Source organism: Pyrus communis, chromosome 3 (genome assembly GCF_041283825.1).
Source record: "Pyrus communis isolate YQ-2024b chromosome 3, ASM4128382v1, whole genome shotgun sequence".
NCBI lineage: Eukaryota > Viridiplantae > Streptophyta > Magnoliopsida > Rosales > Rosaceae > Pyrus > Pyrus communis.
Window position 1 is genome coordinate 4,359,510 of NC_142567.1, and position 17,821 is coordinate 4,377,330.

The 17,821-nt window shown below is 36.8% G+C and overlaps 1 protein-coding gene and 1 pseudogene across 2 annotated transcripts; both read right to left on the reverse strand.

Moving 5' to 3' along the window:
- Window positions 1-7,694: 7,694 nt before the first annotated feature.
- Window positions 7,695-10,293, reverse strand: LOC137714562 (D-amino-acid transaminase, chloroplastic-like). The gene is made up of 5 exons (XM_088690706.1): window positions 10,093-10,293; window positions 9,897-9,958; window positions 9,196-9,371; window positions 8,349-9,022; window positions 7,695-8,196 (listed from the first exon to the last, which is right to left on the reverse strand). Exons 1-5 carry the CDS (start codon window positions 10,127-10,129, stop codon window positions 8,051-8,053), a joined length of 1,095 nt encoding a protein of 364 aa, XP_088546832.1. The 5' UTR covers window positions 10,130-10,293; the 3' UTR covers window positions 7,695-8,050.
- Window positions 10,294-13,533: 3,240 nt separating this feature from the next.
- LOC137714126 (putative aminotransferase TAT2) lies at window positions 13,534-15,616 on the reverse strand (annotated as a pseudogene). The gene is made up of 6 exons (XR_015960296.1): window positions 15,365-15,616; window positions 15,036-15,254; window positions 14,556-14,615; window positions 14,073-14,228; window positions 13,890-13,983; window positions 13,534-13,786 (listed from the first exon to the last, which is right to left on the reverse strand). The product of XR_015960296.1 is annotated as a putative aminotransferase TAT2 (transcript).
- Window positions 15,617-17,821: the final 2,205 nt, after the last annotated feature.

Genomic DNA, 17,821 nt, shown 5'->3' on the forward strand with positions numbered 1-17,821 from the left:
GTTTTCTACCAGTGATTCGTGATTCCCAAGTAAGGGTGGAAAAAAATACTAAAAATTCCAAACCGAGCCGAAATTTTTTTGAAATCGAACCGAAAAAATTTCAAACCGAAATTTCAAAAATTTCGGTACTCAATCCCAAACCGATCTCGAAATTTCGGTAGAAGAATGGATCTCACATTTTCATTTGTTGGGTAATCCCCAATCAAACAATATATATATATATATATATATATATATATAAAATTTAATTTTAAATATATATTTGGAATTGTAACAGCCGTCCGATTTAATCTCAATCGTTGAATCCAAATAAAACCCTCACTCAGTCACTCTCTCTCTCGACCTCACCTCTCACCTCACCCTCCTCGTCGATTTTTCTCGATCTCTCTCCTCCTCCTTATTTGTCGTCTTCGAATCCGGCCACACCCACATCACACAAGTGACTCACCTCTCTCTCGACTGACCTATCACCTCTATGATCTTTCTCTCCCTCTCTCTCTTGACTTCTCATCCCTCACCATGGAGCCTGCCTTCTCATCCCTCATTGTGCACCGATTCTCTCCCAAATCAGGTAAATTTTGGAATTAATTGAGGGTGTGAAATTTAATTTAGGGTTTGAATTCTAGATTAGGGTTTGTGAAATTCGTTCATGTTTTGGATTGGATGTTCATGATTCCAGCCCTAATTTAATTTCTATATTTATGTTTACCATTATGTTAGGGTTTATGAAAAAAAAAATTCGACTTAGGAATGAGGCTATTACTGGAATTTGCAAGGTAAAGTTTTATGGGTTTTTACTTTGTTGCTCCAAAATGGTCTTAAGTCTTTGAAACATTTATGTGGGTTTTGTTCAGTTGGTGGGTTGTGAATCTCTTATGGATAACATCTAAACTTTCATTTTTTAATCCAAGAGTTTTGCAGCTCCACATTTTGATGTGCTTTATGCTCTAGTTTGTTTATTTTTCATGAAATTTTTGTATATTTTTCATAATAATTTTTGTTGCTTCTTCTGTCTTTGCATCATCTAATTTTTAATTTCAGTAAATAGAAATCCAAAAAATAAAAAACATGTTTGGATGGTTTTTGCCTTCAATTTTTGGGGCTTTGTAAGCTAAATTTGTTTTTTTTTTCCTCGTTTCTAAGATTGTAGTATTTGTATTTGCAAGACCTCCCCTAGAAGGTTTCATCCTTATAAGTTGTTCACTAATCTCCGAAAGCCTTAGCTGTAAAGCAATGTTTCTTTGATCAGTGCCAAGCTATCACACTCAAGTCTTTGGAATTCTACTTTGGTGATTTTAGGGTTTACTCTCTCTCTCCCTCTCTCTCTCCCTCTCTCTATATATTATTATACATGGTGTGTGTGTGACTTATAAAGCTAACTGTTAGTTAATGGATTTGAGTTTAACTCCTAGGTGAACATAAATTTAGATCTCTTTTTCTTTTTATTCAGATTACATCTATCGTTCGGGTTCATATTTGGTAATTTGGGTTTTGTTTTCTAAGGGTTTTTTCATTTGGTTAACACACACAAATTACAAATAGGTATTTTGATTTGAAACTGGTTTGAGTTAGTTGTAGTTAGGGATTTTGATTTGAAACTAGTTTGAGTTAGTTGTAGTTTGGTTTGTGGAAGATCAGCTTTAAAACCCGACAAAAGATGTAACTGATTAAAGTCTGATACTTTAGGCTGCTTTAAGTCCATGTGTGAGAATCTCCTTTTCTTCCTTTGTGCTTTTCTCAGTCAGTCTTCTTCCTTTCATTGCTTTCTTTGTTATTAAGCATTCCAGCAGGAATTTAAATCAAGTTTGATTAATATGCAGCTGAACCCGCACTTATAATTTTATTGCTTTCTTTGTTATTGTCGTTTAAGTGCCTTCCTGTCCACTTTTTAACAAGATTCATAGGGTTAACTTTAGTGTTTATCTTCACTGTTTAACCTCATGGTGGTGGGATGATTGATAAAATAAAAGACCTTGATTGCTAACTTCATTTGGAAGATGTTGACTATTGGTTTTTTTTTTTTTAGCAGGATTCTCTACCCTCCTAATCTCTTTACCCTTCCATGCCCTCCTATTTGAACGGTCACGGTTAAGCCACGTCAACATCTTATATTGATTTTTTTTATAGAGATAATAAGACAAAAAACAATGTGTAAGAGGAGGTGATGGAATGAGATGAGAATAGGAGGGTAGAGAATCTTCCTCCGATTTTTTTTCCCAATTTTTTATAGGACCTAGAATCTGTTTGTATTTTTGATAGGGCCAAGGCACTGTTAACTTTAGCACTTGGAAGATACTGTTAACTCCTCAACTATTTGAATGCACTAAGCCCAGATTATGCACTGCAGATAGAATCCGCAGACTCATATTTCAATTGCTTTTTAAATGTGTCCCGGCTAAAAAAAAAAATGTAAAATTATGTTAGTTAAGAGACTATGAAGTATGAACCATTGAAAACTCAACATTAATATAACAAGAAGAATGCTAGCCATTGAAAATTATGTTAGTTGAGAAATCGTGCCTTCAAGGATCATTAGTTGATTGAATCTTATATGGAGCACAACACTGGAAAGAAAAGATCATTGTTTAACAACATACACACACACACACACACACACATATACATGTGTTCAATCCTTTTCTCTGCTAATTTATCTTGAATGCTTTAATAGGTTTTCTTCAATCCTGAGATTTATAGCACCGACTTGACCACTCCATTACCCGTTGTAATTGACAAGTGTATTCAATTTGCTTCAATTAACACTAGGAGGTCTTTGTATAAGGTGAAGTTGGCCTTGAATTGAGCTTAAGGAGATCGGTCCTCGGTTTGAATTGAGGCTTTTTAAGGTTAGTACGCTATCTTCATTGTTGAGAAATTTGTGCTTCTTGCAAGGATATAGTTAGATATGAATAAATATGAATTCTCTTTAATTGTTTCCTCTTAAGAAATGCCATTTAGCATGAATAGATTTAAAATTTAATGTTGTGCTTACTTTGCACATATTGAATATGTTATTGCATTTGAATTGGATATTTGATTTATTGAATTGGAATATGGATATATGCTGAACTGTGGTTGTGATATATTAATGTGCATTGTTATTATATTCGTTAGGATGGACGGGTCTAGTAGCCAATCTAGTACACTTACGGTCTCGGTATTAGGAAAACGAAAACAAATCCAACCTAGTGATACCCTTCAACTAGGCACTCTCTCACCCTAAGATTATTTGCATGATGATTATTATGAAGATTGTTGGGATGATGATCCGGATGTGGATGAGGATATTGCATTAGAACAAGTAGAAGAACAGGGTGAAAAAGGGGAAGAGGGGGAAGAAGAGGTAGAAAAAGTAGTGAAAGAATGGGAAGGTCCTCCTCGAAGAAAGGGCCCAAGTTCGGTGTGGAACAATGCTAAGATGGTAACTATCACCAATTTTAATGGGGTGGAATCGTACATGGTTGAATGCATGCATTGCAAACTCTTAGCACCGGCACACCCTATAATTCATGGGACGGTGAAAATTATTAAGCATTTGAAGAAATGCATGGGTTTTAGTCTTTGAGAGTGTGGATCTGAACCAACCAACATTGACACAAGCGAAGATAGGAGGTCTAGTTGTCACTCACACTTCCCATATAAAAAAAGACTTGATATGAGATGTGTGAGGTGGATTATAATGGTGGATATGTCTTGTAGGGTGGTCGATCAAGATGACTTTGATCTTTTATTCGTGACTTGAATCCAAAGTACAAACTTTCTAATAGGCATAAGGTGGCGACATCAGTTTTGGAAGTGTTTTACGAAGAGAAGGCAAAAATAAAAAGTGTGATTGAGGGGTTGAGAGTAAGTATCACAACTGATACTTGGACCTTGATCCAAAAGAACGACATGGTCATCATGGCCCATTTTTTGGATACTAATTGGGCATTGCATAAGAGGATCCTAAACTTTGTCCAAGTTACTTCTCACAAGGGTGATGACATTGGAAGATGTCTAGAGGTTTGCTTGAATGATTGGGGCATAGACAATGCTAGTGCAAAATTATATACATGAAAAGAAGACTCAAGTCAAATGGTACTCTTTTACTCGACGAGGCTCACTTGCACATGAGGTGCGCTTGTTACGTCCTCAATTTAATAGCTAAGGATGGAATGGCGGATCCTAGTTGTGAGACTTGATAGGATGTCAAGTATCCCTTGTGATGTTGCTACAAGGTGGAATGCCATCTATGAAATGCTTAATAGTGTTTTCAAGTTTAAAGAAGTGTTCTCTAAGATGACCTTTGAGTGTGACTCTTTTATTGATTACCTTAAAGAGGAGGTCTCGAAAGAGGTTGATGGGGTGACAACAAAGGGCAAGCGGTTGGGTCATCTGGAGCTCAATGATTGAGAGAGGTTGGTGAGTTTTGCCCAATTTCTCAATAAGTTTTACAATGCCACCTTGACATTGAGTTCAACTCTTACTCCAACGTCACTCTTAATACTGAGCATGGTGATTGCTTTGCAAGTGGAGATAGAAGAACAAATTTTAAACACCTCTAACGCCACTTTGCAAAGTGTGGCTACCTCAATGAAGCTCAAGTTTGACAAATATTGGGGTGACATTGAAAATGTGAACCCTATTCTCTTTGTAGCCCAAGCACTCGACCCAAGGTACAAATTTGAAATTTTGGAGACAAATCTAAAAGAGCTCGGCTATGGATGAGACAAAACAAGGGAGGAGAAAGTAAGGGTTAAAAGCCATGTAACCGAGTTGTATAATGCATATAACGAAGGAGTGGTCCTTAGTAGTACTAGTAGTAGCGCTACTTCAAATGTGGAGCAAAGATCAAGTGTTGTACTAGATGATGAGGGGGTGTGTGGTAGATATTGATGTTGTTAAAAGGATGACAAGGAAGATCCAACAAAAGAGGGCGGTGGCACAACAAAATGAGATAGCCAATGAGGATATGTACTTCAATGATCCACATCAAAGCCTAACATATAAGGGTTTCAATCTTTTGGATTGGTGGAAAGGAAATAGTGGTACATATCCAACTCTTAGTAAAGTTGCTAAGGATGTATTTGCTCTTCCTAGTAGAACCGTTGCTAGTGAGAATGCCTTTAGTTTTGGTGGGAGAGTTGTTGATCCATTTAAAGCTTCCTTAACACCTAAAACGGTTGAGGCTTTCGTTTGTACTAGTGATTGACTCAGAGGAAATGACTTTTGTTTTTACAAGGAGCCTACACTCGACAAATTCAATTTCTACAAGGAACTTGAACGCTTAGAAAAAAGTAAGTAAATAATTTAATTTCCTCTTTTATTTTCTTAGTATTTATTATCTATTCCTATAATTCAATTTAAACGATATGTGGTTTATTGTTTTAGGCACGGCTAATTTGGGAGGTGAGGGGAATACAACACAAGGAAATGAAATGCCACCTCCACCTCCACCTCCTCGACCACCTTAAGTTGAAGTTCAACAACGTCAAAATCAATCACAACACTCCAGATTGTGCCACGTGTCACAACGGTAACTTTTCTTAATTTTAAAACTATTTTTTCTTTTATTTTTTATTTATTTATAAAGCATATTAATATCCACCGTTGATCTCAGATCGAACGGTGGATATTAAATAAGACTTTTTTTTTTCTTGACCGTTGAGATCGAACGGTCCAAATTAAATATCCGTTGAGATTGAACGGACCGTGGGAAGCCACGTGACTTCCCAACGGTAACTAAAAAAGTAAATTTTTTTTTTTTTGATTTTGTGTCGGCGACGCGCCCCCACGCGCGAGTGGGGTGCACGCGCCTGACACAAAAAAAATTTAATAATGCCTGACGCCAGGCTGACGTCAGTGCTGACGTCACAATGCCTAAGGCTCTTGGGCTGGCAATTCTCCACGGGCCTGGAGCTCGAGCCTCCACCTTCACTCGGGCTTGCCCACGCTGGAGCCGGTCCATGGGACCTCGGGCCCCTATTCTCTCCCCCGTCCCCCGAGCAACTGCCCACGCTGGGCTTGCTCTAGTGAACCAACTGCAAGGCACTGAAGCCGTAGGCAAACTTGCATCTCATTTGGATATAGGGAAGGGTGAGGATGAATGTAAGCATTTCGCACCAATTGTAGTTACTGCTTGTGGTTACAGCTATACGCCAAATACACAACTACCAGTTGAAGATTTTGTAATTAAAAGTAATACATGCTGACATGTGAATATAATAATAATAATTAACAAATATTGTATATCGAGAGAAAAACGAGTTCATGATTACCATGACATCTTAATTTAATATTAACTGAAATGATAATTACATAATCGAAATGAAACCTTACATAGAAGAGATTTTTTTAGTATGTCCGTCACACGAAATAGTACATCACGTGTTCCTCAAATGGTGGTTTATATGTGTGTTAAAAAGTTAATAACTTAAAAATTATAATTTTCTACCACTTACATAAAAACACGTGATTTAACATTTATATTCACATCACAACTAAACACTTCTACTACGAAGCGGTGAACCCTAACAAGGTTCGCTGTCGTGTACGTGCGGTAAAGTCGGAAAAAGACGGGCAGCAAATGTATCGCTGTCATGTGTTTGATTGCACATCCCCACTTAAAGAAAAGCATCCCTAGATGCCGACTAAACACTAAAGTGGGCACACTGTAAAATAAATGCGAAAGATGCCCTTTCGATGCCCAAAAACCTTCTCTCTTGCATCCAAGATCTGAAGATCTGACTCTGCAAACTTGAAGAAACTCCTTTCTCTTTCTTTCAGATTATGCAGGTGTTCATGCTTGTTTGAAGGCATCTGCTGGGAACGAGATGGTAGATCTTTGGCCAGAATCTCTCTCTAGGTGATCAATCATTGCAAGTCACTAGTTTGGAGGACGACGCAGAAGTTACAGATTCATGGAAGATTTCCGAGGACAAAGGGGTATGAGTTTGGAATACCAATCTTGGGAGTTGGTGGCATCGGTAAAGTTCTTTTTTCTTGTTAAGGATGTAGAAAAGAGCTGGGAGTTGTTCTGCAACGAGAAACTCTAGTTTTTTTTCTACTTGTTCCTCAACCAATTAACTTTGTTCAGTAGAGATTTTAAAGTAGAATAGTAATAGAAATATGAGTTCGTATGAAAGGATTAATATATTACGCTCGCAATTAATGAAGTTAGAGATTAATGTTTACATGTTTTGTTGTTATATGTATCGTCACATATCTTTTGATTTATGCATTGTTTTTTCACTTTCATCGTTAAACGATTGAAGTATGATTAGTTTATCTTAATTGTATTGTACATTTTGGTTCATGGTAGTTTTACCTAAATTGTGAATTGTAATGAACATGGTGATTTAGCCCAAGGGAGAGCAGGAAGCACTTTTTTACCTCTATATATGTTTTGGGTGTCGACATTCCGCCATCAAATCAAAGGAAACATGAGCTATTTGCACACTTATAACATGTTAATTTGTAGATAAAATGCCTGCAAAATTGTGAGAAGGTTAAAATTCGTTTATGCAGTCTAATTCGAACGAAGAAAGAAAGATGTGTAAACGAAAAGGTTGCATCAAACGGGAAAAAATTTGCTCGATTAGATCGATGTTATCTATATGTTGGAGTTAAAACTTCTAAACCTTGAAGGAAATGTTTTTGCAATGTCAGAGACTCAGAACATTGAAACATCAGAATACATGCCTTTACATGTTAAAGATACTTTAAGCCAATTTGGGCAATAGGTTTTCGCTCCGTTCTTCAATTACAAGGGAAAAAGAATATGTTTTTCGATAAAGGCTTTTTGCTTTTAGAATGCTCATACATTTCCAATGATGTTCAATCCATTCTAACATGATTTACAGCGAAATTCGATAGTCATGCAATCTGCAAGCAAAAATATGCTTTAACAATATTCGGGAAGAGCTCATGTCAATCGAGTAGTTAGCTAAGACTCGTTTATCCGATTATTCAAGTGGATTTTCCTTATGTCAATCAGAGTGAAGTAAAGAAACCAAGGACGAAGCATGGACAAAGCATTTGTAACATGAGGGGCAATGATCAATGAGGCAGCTTAGATGCAAGAAGACGGCTTTCTTCTGCCTTCCTGATCTGATTCCTCAGTATAAGGAACAGCTATCCTCTGCGTACCAACCAGGCCTGCTACCATATCCTCCCAAACTAGATCTGAAAGTGCCATTGTCAACTCTCCCACCTTTCCTGTTACACGAAAGTTCTACAAATCAGCAATCAAATATCGCTGCATTGGAGAAGCGGGGTATGGGATTTTACTACAAGAAAAAGTAGGGGAGCTCAGTATCAAAGCCCTATATGCATTCAAAGGTGATAAACAGTTTTAAGTCATTCGTTACCATCTCCAATAGGTTGTTCATCCCATGCGATAATTGGCAACACAGGTAGTGTGCTTCCTACATACATCATTTCAGCTAAGCTTTTGGCTTCTTCCACGGTAAGATTTGCAGTTCTCACAGCTTTAAGACGTCCCTGCTCAACCAACTTCGGTGCTAGTTCAAGCAGCCTTAGCACAGTGCACCCTCTAAGGATTTTATCGAAGAAGGGTACTATAAGCTCCTTGTCATGAGTTATAAAAGCGACATTCACATTTGGACCTTCTGCTATGTATCCTTCCTCATCAACCCGTATAGAAGCATTTGCTCCCTTCTCTTTGGCTTCTAGTTTTGCAAGGACATTCGGAAGGTAGTTCACATTCTTCATCATTGAAAATTCAGGTGACTTCATGGGAATGGTGGATGTGATCACTTTAACCCCTTCTTTGCACCGAGAAAAGTCCTCGTCAATTACTACAGCATAGAACGCGGATGTTGGCAACTCTGTAGGTGAGAGCAAGAAGTTTCCAGGACCTGCACTCAGCCAATATCTTAGAGTTCCTTTCTTGATCTGCGATGCTGCAGCCAGTTGCGCAAGAATGGTTTGAAGAGTTGACCGAGGGAAACGAGAGGAGATCTTCGCCTTTGAAGATGATCTTAGGAAGCGGTTTAGGTGGACGTCAAGTTCATAGATGAAGCTGCAGGAATCACAATTCAAATCAATAACTCAAACTCTACACCATATTGGATGTGACAAATCAACATAACTCCGAAGCCTATACTACACTAGAATGAAACCTTACAACAAAAGTATTGCAAAACATAACCTATAAAGCTTGAGAACCCAAGAGGAAAATTTAAAAATGCCTACCCGTTTAGGATAACCATTGTGTCAAACACACCATGGCCTTGATGAACCATGTGATCGTCAATTGGGATCACCATCAAAGCTGGATCAAGAATAATTCCACCATAAGTGCTCGAGTACATGGCTGGGTATGGTTTCTTTTCAACTTGGCTCCACTTCTCATGCAGCTTTTCAAGCATCTGGTCGAGAAAACGGCATCAAATTAAAATTTTCAGAATTAGTCCGCAATATGTATGGAATAGAATGACAGGTTTAGATTAGGCCACAAGAAGAATACTTAAGCAACGAGCCATTGATCGCACGAGAGAAAACAACATGATTGCAGCAACGGATTCTTAAGTAACAAGCCATTGATTTTACACTGCAACCACCTAAAAAAAATTCTCCAGTTCTCAACTCAATACTTTCGAACTCAACGCTTGCACCCACAGATATACTAAAGATAATTTGAAACCAAGTTCCAAAACAACTGCCCTGTAAAATTGTATGCACAAAAACTAGACTAATCTTTGCGTTTCTAACAGAAAACACGGAAGACTTGATCCCGTGCTATCAAGCAATCTAAATATTGCAATCTCCACTCATAAGTATCTTCAGACTTGATCCCCGGCCACAGGAAATTAACAAGGTTCACAATTTTAATAGCCGAAACTAACCATGGTGATATTAAAACAAAAAAAAAATCGCGTTTTCTGAGTTCTCACCTTGGATGATGATTTGAACACATGCACTTTGAAATCATTGACATCTCCAGCCTCCAATGTATCTTCAGAACAACAGCAACAACAAGTTCATCAACAATCAAAGCACCAATTATGTTTACAGATCATCATGATCACATTAATTACAAATGGCAAAACCCCAACACAAAAAATTAATACACAAAACAGAAGTTCGCACGTGATTTCTTGTCAGAAGAAGAGCTGTGGCTTGCCATGGATTAGCAGAAGCAGAAATAATTAACAGAGTTAATTACAATTAAGCAATAGAGTGAAGAAGAAGGGTGATGGTGGATTAGGGGATATGGACATGTTTTTATATTGCCATTAATCAACAATTAAAGTTAATTTAGAATGGAGGGAAGGGAATCCATTTTTGTTTCAACCCTTTGCAAGTTTGGAGTTTGTCTTGCAGTGTTGTGGATTGGATCATATAGTGTCAGGTTGCTACTGACTTATGTTCTTTGTGTTGTAGCTTCATTGGTGGACAGATTCTGTATCCAGGTACCCGAGTGATGGTTACAGCAAATTAAGTACTACTAATTAGAAAATAATATTCTAGTTAAATGAGATTAAGACTCAAGAATTTTTCATTGATGTTAAAATTTAATAACCGGAGTTTCAAATGATAATTAGTTTTAATTAATAAGAGACCGCTCTTAGCAGGGTCTCATTCTACTACAGCAAAAGCAAGACGATAGGACCGAGAAATATACACAAAAGGAAACGAAGGAGGAGATAATGAAATATATAAGAGCTCTTATACGGTGAATACTGGTTCCCCGACTTTATATGTAGTAAAATGGAAACCTACCAAGCAGTTGCTTCTTAATTACTTGACATATATTTTTCCCTCAATTAAGTGTGGAAGAATGTAAGATCTCATATCGAAAACATGATAACATAAAATAGATATGTAATGAGTAATTACACTACTAAAAAGAGCGATATGTTTTATTAAAAAAACCTCACACCTTACTATTCTATATGATATCCGACAATGCAATCATCATCTATACTAGACACCTTCACTGACTTGTTTATCATACTAAACTACAATCTATATTTACAGAGAGCAAAACATAAGAAACTCTAACTCAGACAGACCAGGTTCAAATCCCAAACTAACAAGTAAACCTAAATAATTAAATAAACATAGAATATTAATATTTTCCTACAAAAACCAATAATGATAAGGCACATAACTTTTTTCTTTCTTTTTACCACCAAGCCACATAAGTTAAACGATATTGTTTTTTCTATGCTTGTTTGAAAAGGGTGTTGAGAAGCAAACAAGTTTCTTGGCAATAAGTGGCTTATTAAGGTGCATTGTCTATTAAAATGTACTCTCCTGCGCTTGCTTTAATTGCATAGCAAAATGTGAGAAACATGACAAGTTTGAAGGAAATCTCAAAGCATTCACCACTCAAATCCTAATTAGCCAAAATATGAGAAATAAGACGAGTCTAAACGCCATTTGCAGTTCATAAGATGAATTTAATTATACCGTTAATCAAATAGCTACATGATTGTCACTAAAATGGGTAAATGACTTCTAATTCGATTGATTTTTCTTAGGAATGATCCTTGTAAGATGACCTCAAAATTAATCGAAAATATTGCAGAATGTGAAGAAAGGAAAATGCAGAAAGGGAAGTGTTTGTGTGGATATTTAATGTTGGGCTTAGTGCGGTTGAAAGCCTAAGAACGTGAAATGTAGAAGAAGAATTGGGCTTTGGACAGTTGGCAGCCCAGGAAGAATTGAAAATCATTTTTTTTCCCAAGAAATAGGCAACAAGCCTATTTGAAGTGACAAGTGACAGAGGACAGCTCACCCCTAGCAAAAAATACTTTTCCATGGCATGTATAGGTAAATAACAAAAGTAGATGGTGACTCACCATACTCTGGAACCCATCACCGAAAGGGAAGGCTTGGACAATCGGGCTAGAAAGTTTATAAAAGTAGTAAGGGATGTAAACAAAAGGCTTTCTCAACCAATCAATCAAAAGACATTCAACTCTGCACTCCAATAGCAAGAAATCAGAAAGTTTTAGTTTGTTCAAGCTTTGCCCTTTCTAGTCCTAAGTCCACCATAGAAAGCTATCTTTTATCTAGTTTTAGAGCTTTGCTACCTTTCTTTGTGTTGTAGTATTGAATCTCTTTAGGTAAACCCGGTTTATGTTCCATTTTCAAAGACTTCAACCTTGTAAAACAAAAAGAGAAGTGGCTGCAAGAAGACGAAGCTTGCCTGACAAGGTTGTAATCTTGCCCGAGTCTCTTTTGTTTGTACTTACATAAAAAAGATCTATTATTTATGCATCTTTCATTGGATCCTATATCATTTTTCAACTACCTTCATTCAAAGTATCATCTATGATTAATCCAAGAACAATATGTTTTTGGGTGGGTATTTAATGTTGGGCTTAATGTGATTGAAGGCCCAAGAATGCGAAAAAAATTGAAGGAGAATTGGGCTTGGACAAGTGGCAGCCATGAAGAATTGAAAATCATTTTTTTTCTTCCAAGAAATAGGCAACAAGCCTATGTGAAGTGACAAGTGACAGAGGGCAGCTCACCCCCAGCAAAAAGTACTTTTACATGGCATGTATAGGTAAATAACAAAAGTAGATGGTTACTCACCATACTTTAGAAGCCATCACCGAAAGGGAAGGCTTAAATAATCGGGCTAGAAAGTCTATAAAAGTAGTAATGGATGCAAACATAAGGCTCTCTCAACCAATCAATCAAAAGATATTCAACTCTGTACTCCAACAGCAAGAAACCAGAAAGTTTTACTTTGGTCAAGCTTTACCTTTTCTAGTCGCAGGTCCACCATAGAAAGCTATCTTTTGTCAAGTTTTAGAAGCTCTGCTACATTTTTCTGTGTTGTAGTATCAAATCTCTTTAGGTAAACCCGGTTTATGTTCCATTTTCAAAGACCTCAACCCCTGTAAAACACAAAGAGAAGTGGCTACAAGAAGACGAACCTTGCCTGACAAGGTTGTAATCTTATCCGAGTCTCTTTTGTTTATACTTACATAAAATAGATCTATTGTTTATGCATCTTTCATTGGATCCTATATCATTTTCAACTACCTTCATTCAAAGTATCATCTATGATTAATCTTACTAAACTGATTAATCTTACTTCTTTATTGTTAGTCTAAAACTGTAACTAATGAAATAAATTGAAAGGTCTTGGACTCCCCTTAATTGCACATATGATATTATGAGTAAAGTCCTTGTTTACAAGGCAAGAAAAAGAACTTTATACAAACGTAACCCATTTGTGAACAATCCAATCGAATTAAGAAGTCGAAGTAACTTGTGGTGCAAATAATCAATCCATTTAATAACTAAAAAGAACAATCTGTTATACAAAGATAACAGTGGCACGCTCAGGTCCATATTAGTTTTCATTGTGAGCCTCAAGGTCTAACAAAGGCCCCACAAATGCACCATTCAAACTAATAACAAACTCATATTGTAGTATACCAAGCAACAAACCTTGCCCTACAGGCAAGACCCAGAAGAGTTGTGCGAGGGACAAATCTAACCCGAACAGGAAGGTACCTTTGCTTCTTTATTTGTTTCAATCTCTTGAGAACTTATTGGCATGGTGTTTAAGGGTGTAGCATCCAAGACACGTACGATGCATTATTAGTAATTCATTACAAATTGACAGTGGCATACAAGAAGTAAAAACATCACAAATGGCATCAGCATTTCTTGTTGATGGCATTTGTGTCATACAGCGATAATTTTCTGGCATGCCTTTGACAGAAAGACTTTGTCCTCCTCAAAGCTTCTTCAACGGAAGATGGATCAGCAGCAAATGTAATGCGTATGCAGTTGTTCAGACCTACTGCTATTCCTACAATACACACATATAATCTCCGTTTGTTAGTCAGCGAGATGCTTGTAAACAAGAAAAATGTCATGGAAACTATGTTTCTGAATGTTTATTAATTTATTACCTGGAAGAAAGATCATGCTTTCCTCTTTCGCAAGCTTGAAACAAAACTCGATATTATCAGTAATATCTTCCAGTAGTGAAAGGTCTAGTTTCACCTGCATTACACGGAAAATTAATAAGCAAAGATGTAATAGAATGTTGAATTTATAGTATATGAACAATTGTGTTTCCGTTAATTTCTCACCATTACGGCCATGGATCCTTCTGGTTTGCTTGGACAGCTAAGACAAGGGATCTCATTTATCCTATCCCAGCAAATGTCTGAGGACTGCTTCAGGAAATAGAGAGTTTTCTTGAAGAAGGTCTCTTCGGTTTCTTCAAGGATGCGAGGAACTGCTGCCTAATGCCTATAACGTATCAGATATGTCATTTTGAAACAGAGCCGAAAATTAAGTTAATACTCAGATAAGAGTTTAAGCATGCAAATAATATGTTGTGTTTTTCTCGTTTTGACTAGAATTCCTGAGGAATTGTGAGTAAATGTTGAACTAAAACAGCTTTTAGAAGTTGTCTTTTGTTATAGCAATCTGGAAGGAGCTTTTAGAAATAGTAGTTCCAGAGGACAGAAACCGCACAGTGGCATGACCTTAAAATCAAATTAGTCTACTAAGCAAGAAAACTAATTGCTGTGTTTGAGCAATTCGAAACAAGCATATGAGGTACAAACCTGAATGAAAGTTGCAGACCCTCCCAAAATGTCTAAATATTTCTTAAAGCGCTCAATAACCTGAACAGAACAGTATATGTCAAAACTAGAAGTGGATGATGTAATTATAAAAATCATGACGATTTTCGGTCCGTAGAACAAAGTTATATCCATGAGATGTGAATATCTGTAACAGGTATAAGTGGAACTTGACAACATCAAAACCGCTAGACCGATGGATCTGCAAAGCAATTGAATCCACAAGAGACTAGGGGCCACATGGAAAATCAATTAGACTTTTACGATAAACATTTAGTGCTATAAACTGGTTTAGGAAATCCTGAGATAGTACTCTTGAAGTGCACTAAAATGGCAGAGAGAGGGGGCTATGTATATTCAATAGATATGCACGGTGATTGTTTGGAATTAATGGTACGTAAATCAATTTATATAGAGTTCATAATTCTGAGAGAGAGAAAGAGAGATAGAGAGAGAGAGAACCTTGTGTGTTCCAAACATGCCACATGGATCAGTCGTCACAAACCAACCAAGTCGCCATCCAGGAACTATCCATCTCTTTGACAGGGACCCAAGAGTAAGAACCGGAACAGTTGATCCAAAAACACCCATTGGCACAAATGGTTTATCCCCAAAGGCGAGATGCCCATAAACTTCATCAGCAATTACAGGAATTCGAAGCTTTTTGGCAGTTTCTGCGATCTAAGTTTGATAAAAAAACAATAGGTTACTACGATAACCAGTGTCAATAACCTAAACTGGTCTCTCACGGTACAATCTTTTGTTCATATGCGATACCATTGATGACTAACCTTCTCCAGATGTTGGTAACTGTACACATTCCCACAAGGATTCCCAGGGTTTATAATTACCATTGCAACCGTGTTGTGATCTGCAAGAGCTTCAACAGCATCAAGGTCAACCTCCCAGGCATTCTCTTGCAGGAGATCAAAATGTCAAACTTCAAGATGTCTAAAAGCAGAACAAAGTTCATAGATAGGGAAGCAAGGCTTTGGAAGCAAGATATTGGCACCAGGGCGAGAAAGCATGGCCAACGCAACATCAATAGCTTGCGTGCAACCAGACGTGACGAAAACATCATCAGATGTTAACTTGTATGGAAGGTCACGGGACAGATATTCAGAAATTGCTCTGCCACGAAGGGAAATTATAGCAGATTTAGTAATATACACTATGGATAAGCATCATCAACATGATTATATTTAAGTACCCCTCAGGACATATACTCTGACGTTTCCTTGCTGTCCAAGCCACCAGTCTATTATCCAACACATGCATCAAATGTGCTGTCACCATTTAAAATGCCGCTTTATCAGAACAGGAAGATAGGAGCTTGGATTCGTTTTAATCAACAAGAGGATGTCTAGATAAAGGCTTTCATCAGCGACACTAAATTCATGCCTGGAAGAAAATGTTTATGAAATTTTATCACAACAGGAAGATAGGAGCTTGGATTTTTGACAGTAAAGTAAACAAAATTTTGAATTGTTTTCAGCAGTAACTATGAAATAAGAAGATTTTGCCATTTACTTTTATAGCTCCATAAAGCAGTTCCTCACCTCATAAGGCACAAGTATTGCTCCTACTTGATTTGTACCACACCGGCGGTAATGAAAACCCTCCACAATCCAATCAAGTAATTCGGGTTTGTTTGGTGTTCAATTTCAAAATAATTTTTAGTTTACGAAAATGGTGAATGTAATTTAAATTACTTAGTACTCATTAGTTGCAAAACAAAAGATTGTATCCAAGAAAGATACAAACAGGCTCGAAATTTCTTCAAAATATTAACTAACATAGTCTTTTCCGTTACTTCGTTTTTGTTTTTGAACTTTTCTACTTTCTTGGTTTTTCATCCTTTTTACTTTGGACTAATTTCTAATTTTATGTCAACTTCACAAATTTTAAATTGCTAAAAGCCCGATTACTCGGAGACACTAAAAAGGGTAAAACAGAATCATTCATGACTATTCAAATTGATGAAGTATATTGAAGTTAACAAAAAAAAAAAAAAAAAAAACTGTTTAAAAATCCCCGCCTAGGCGACTAGCCACTGCGCCAATTAGTTTTCAGGCATTTGAAAATTAAGAAAGTGCACCCAGACTCGCTTAGGCGTCTGCCAAAACCCGTCTAAGTAGCAATTTTCACATAGATTAAAAATCGATAACTTTCATTTTACATTTTATTTTTTCAATAAAATGTAAGAGATTTGTTGAATGCTTGATGAACACTCTTTATACATTTGTTTCCCATGTTTTCAATATGTTCTAATACTTTATAATCTAGATGCTATTTTATTTTGCAATTTATATATACAATTATGTGTTTTTAAGTATAAATCGACACTTATTTATACAATATATAATAAATTTACTTAAATCCGCTTAATCCACCTAGACCCCCGCTTAGCCGCCTAGGCGTTAGGTCCCAGCCTGCCGCCGGATTAGCGCCTCGCCTCTTTTAGAAACTTGAAAAAAAGTGAAAAGAACTACAAAGTTACTTCAACTAAAACATTAAAAATGCAAATTGAAACCAAACTCCATATAGTCCAAGCACCCACTTAAACAACAAGATAAGATCCCAAAAACCAAATTTGGCAGCACTTAGAATCCAGGACAAGAATTTGATAATAACAAGAACAAGCAAGTACTAATGATCAATGTTCTAAAAAAGGGCCTAGGCACCGCCTAGGTATTGGGCGGTGGTGACCTGAAGCTTTTTTTTGCAAATCGGTTGGAAAAATCGGCTGGGCTCTAGGCTTCACCTAGGCTGGCTAGGTGGTTTTTTTTTTCTTATTTTTTTTTGAAATTAAAAAAAAAATCCTATCTACATTACTATATTTCCTTATTTTCGTCCTATTTTGCATTTTATGCGGTTTTAAATTGTGAACTTATTGTACTTGTGTCATCCTACAATACTCTTCACTATGGTTATATTGTATATATGCTTAATGTGTTTTTAAATTTTGGACTTGTTGGATACTCTTTTTGCATTTTATCATTCTTTTATTATCTTATTCATGGATTTTTTACAAGTATAATTTTTTGTAAGTGTCAATATGCACTTATTTACAAGAAATTTACCTAAATCCGCTTAGGCGCTAGCTCACCGCCTGACTAGCGCCTACTACAAAAGAGGCTATCACTGGTGGTGTAAAAACCGATAAGAAACCCCAATTACTGTTGGATTTTTACCAAAAATCCGACATAAAATCATGCAATGTCGGATAGGGAAACCGACGTCATTGC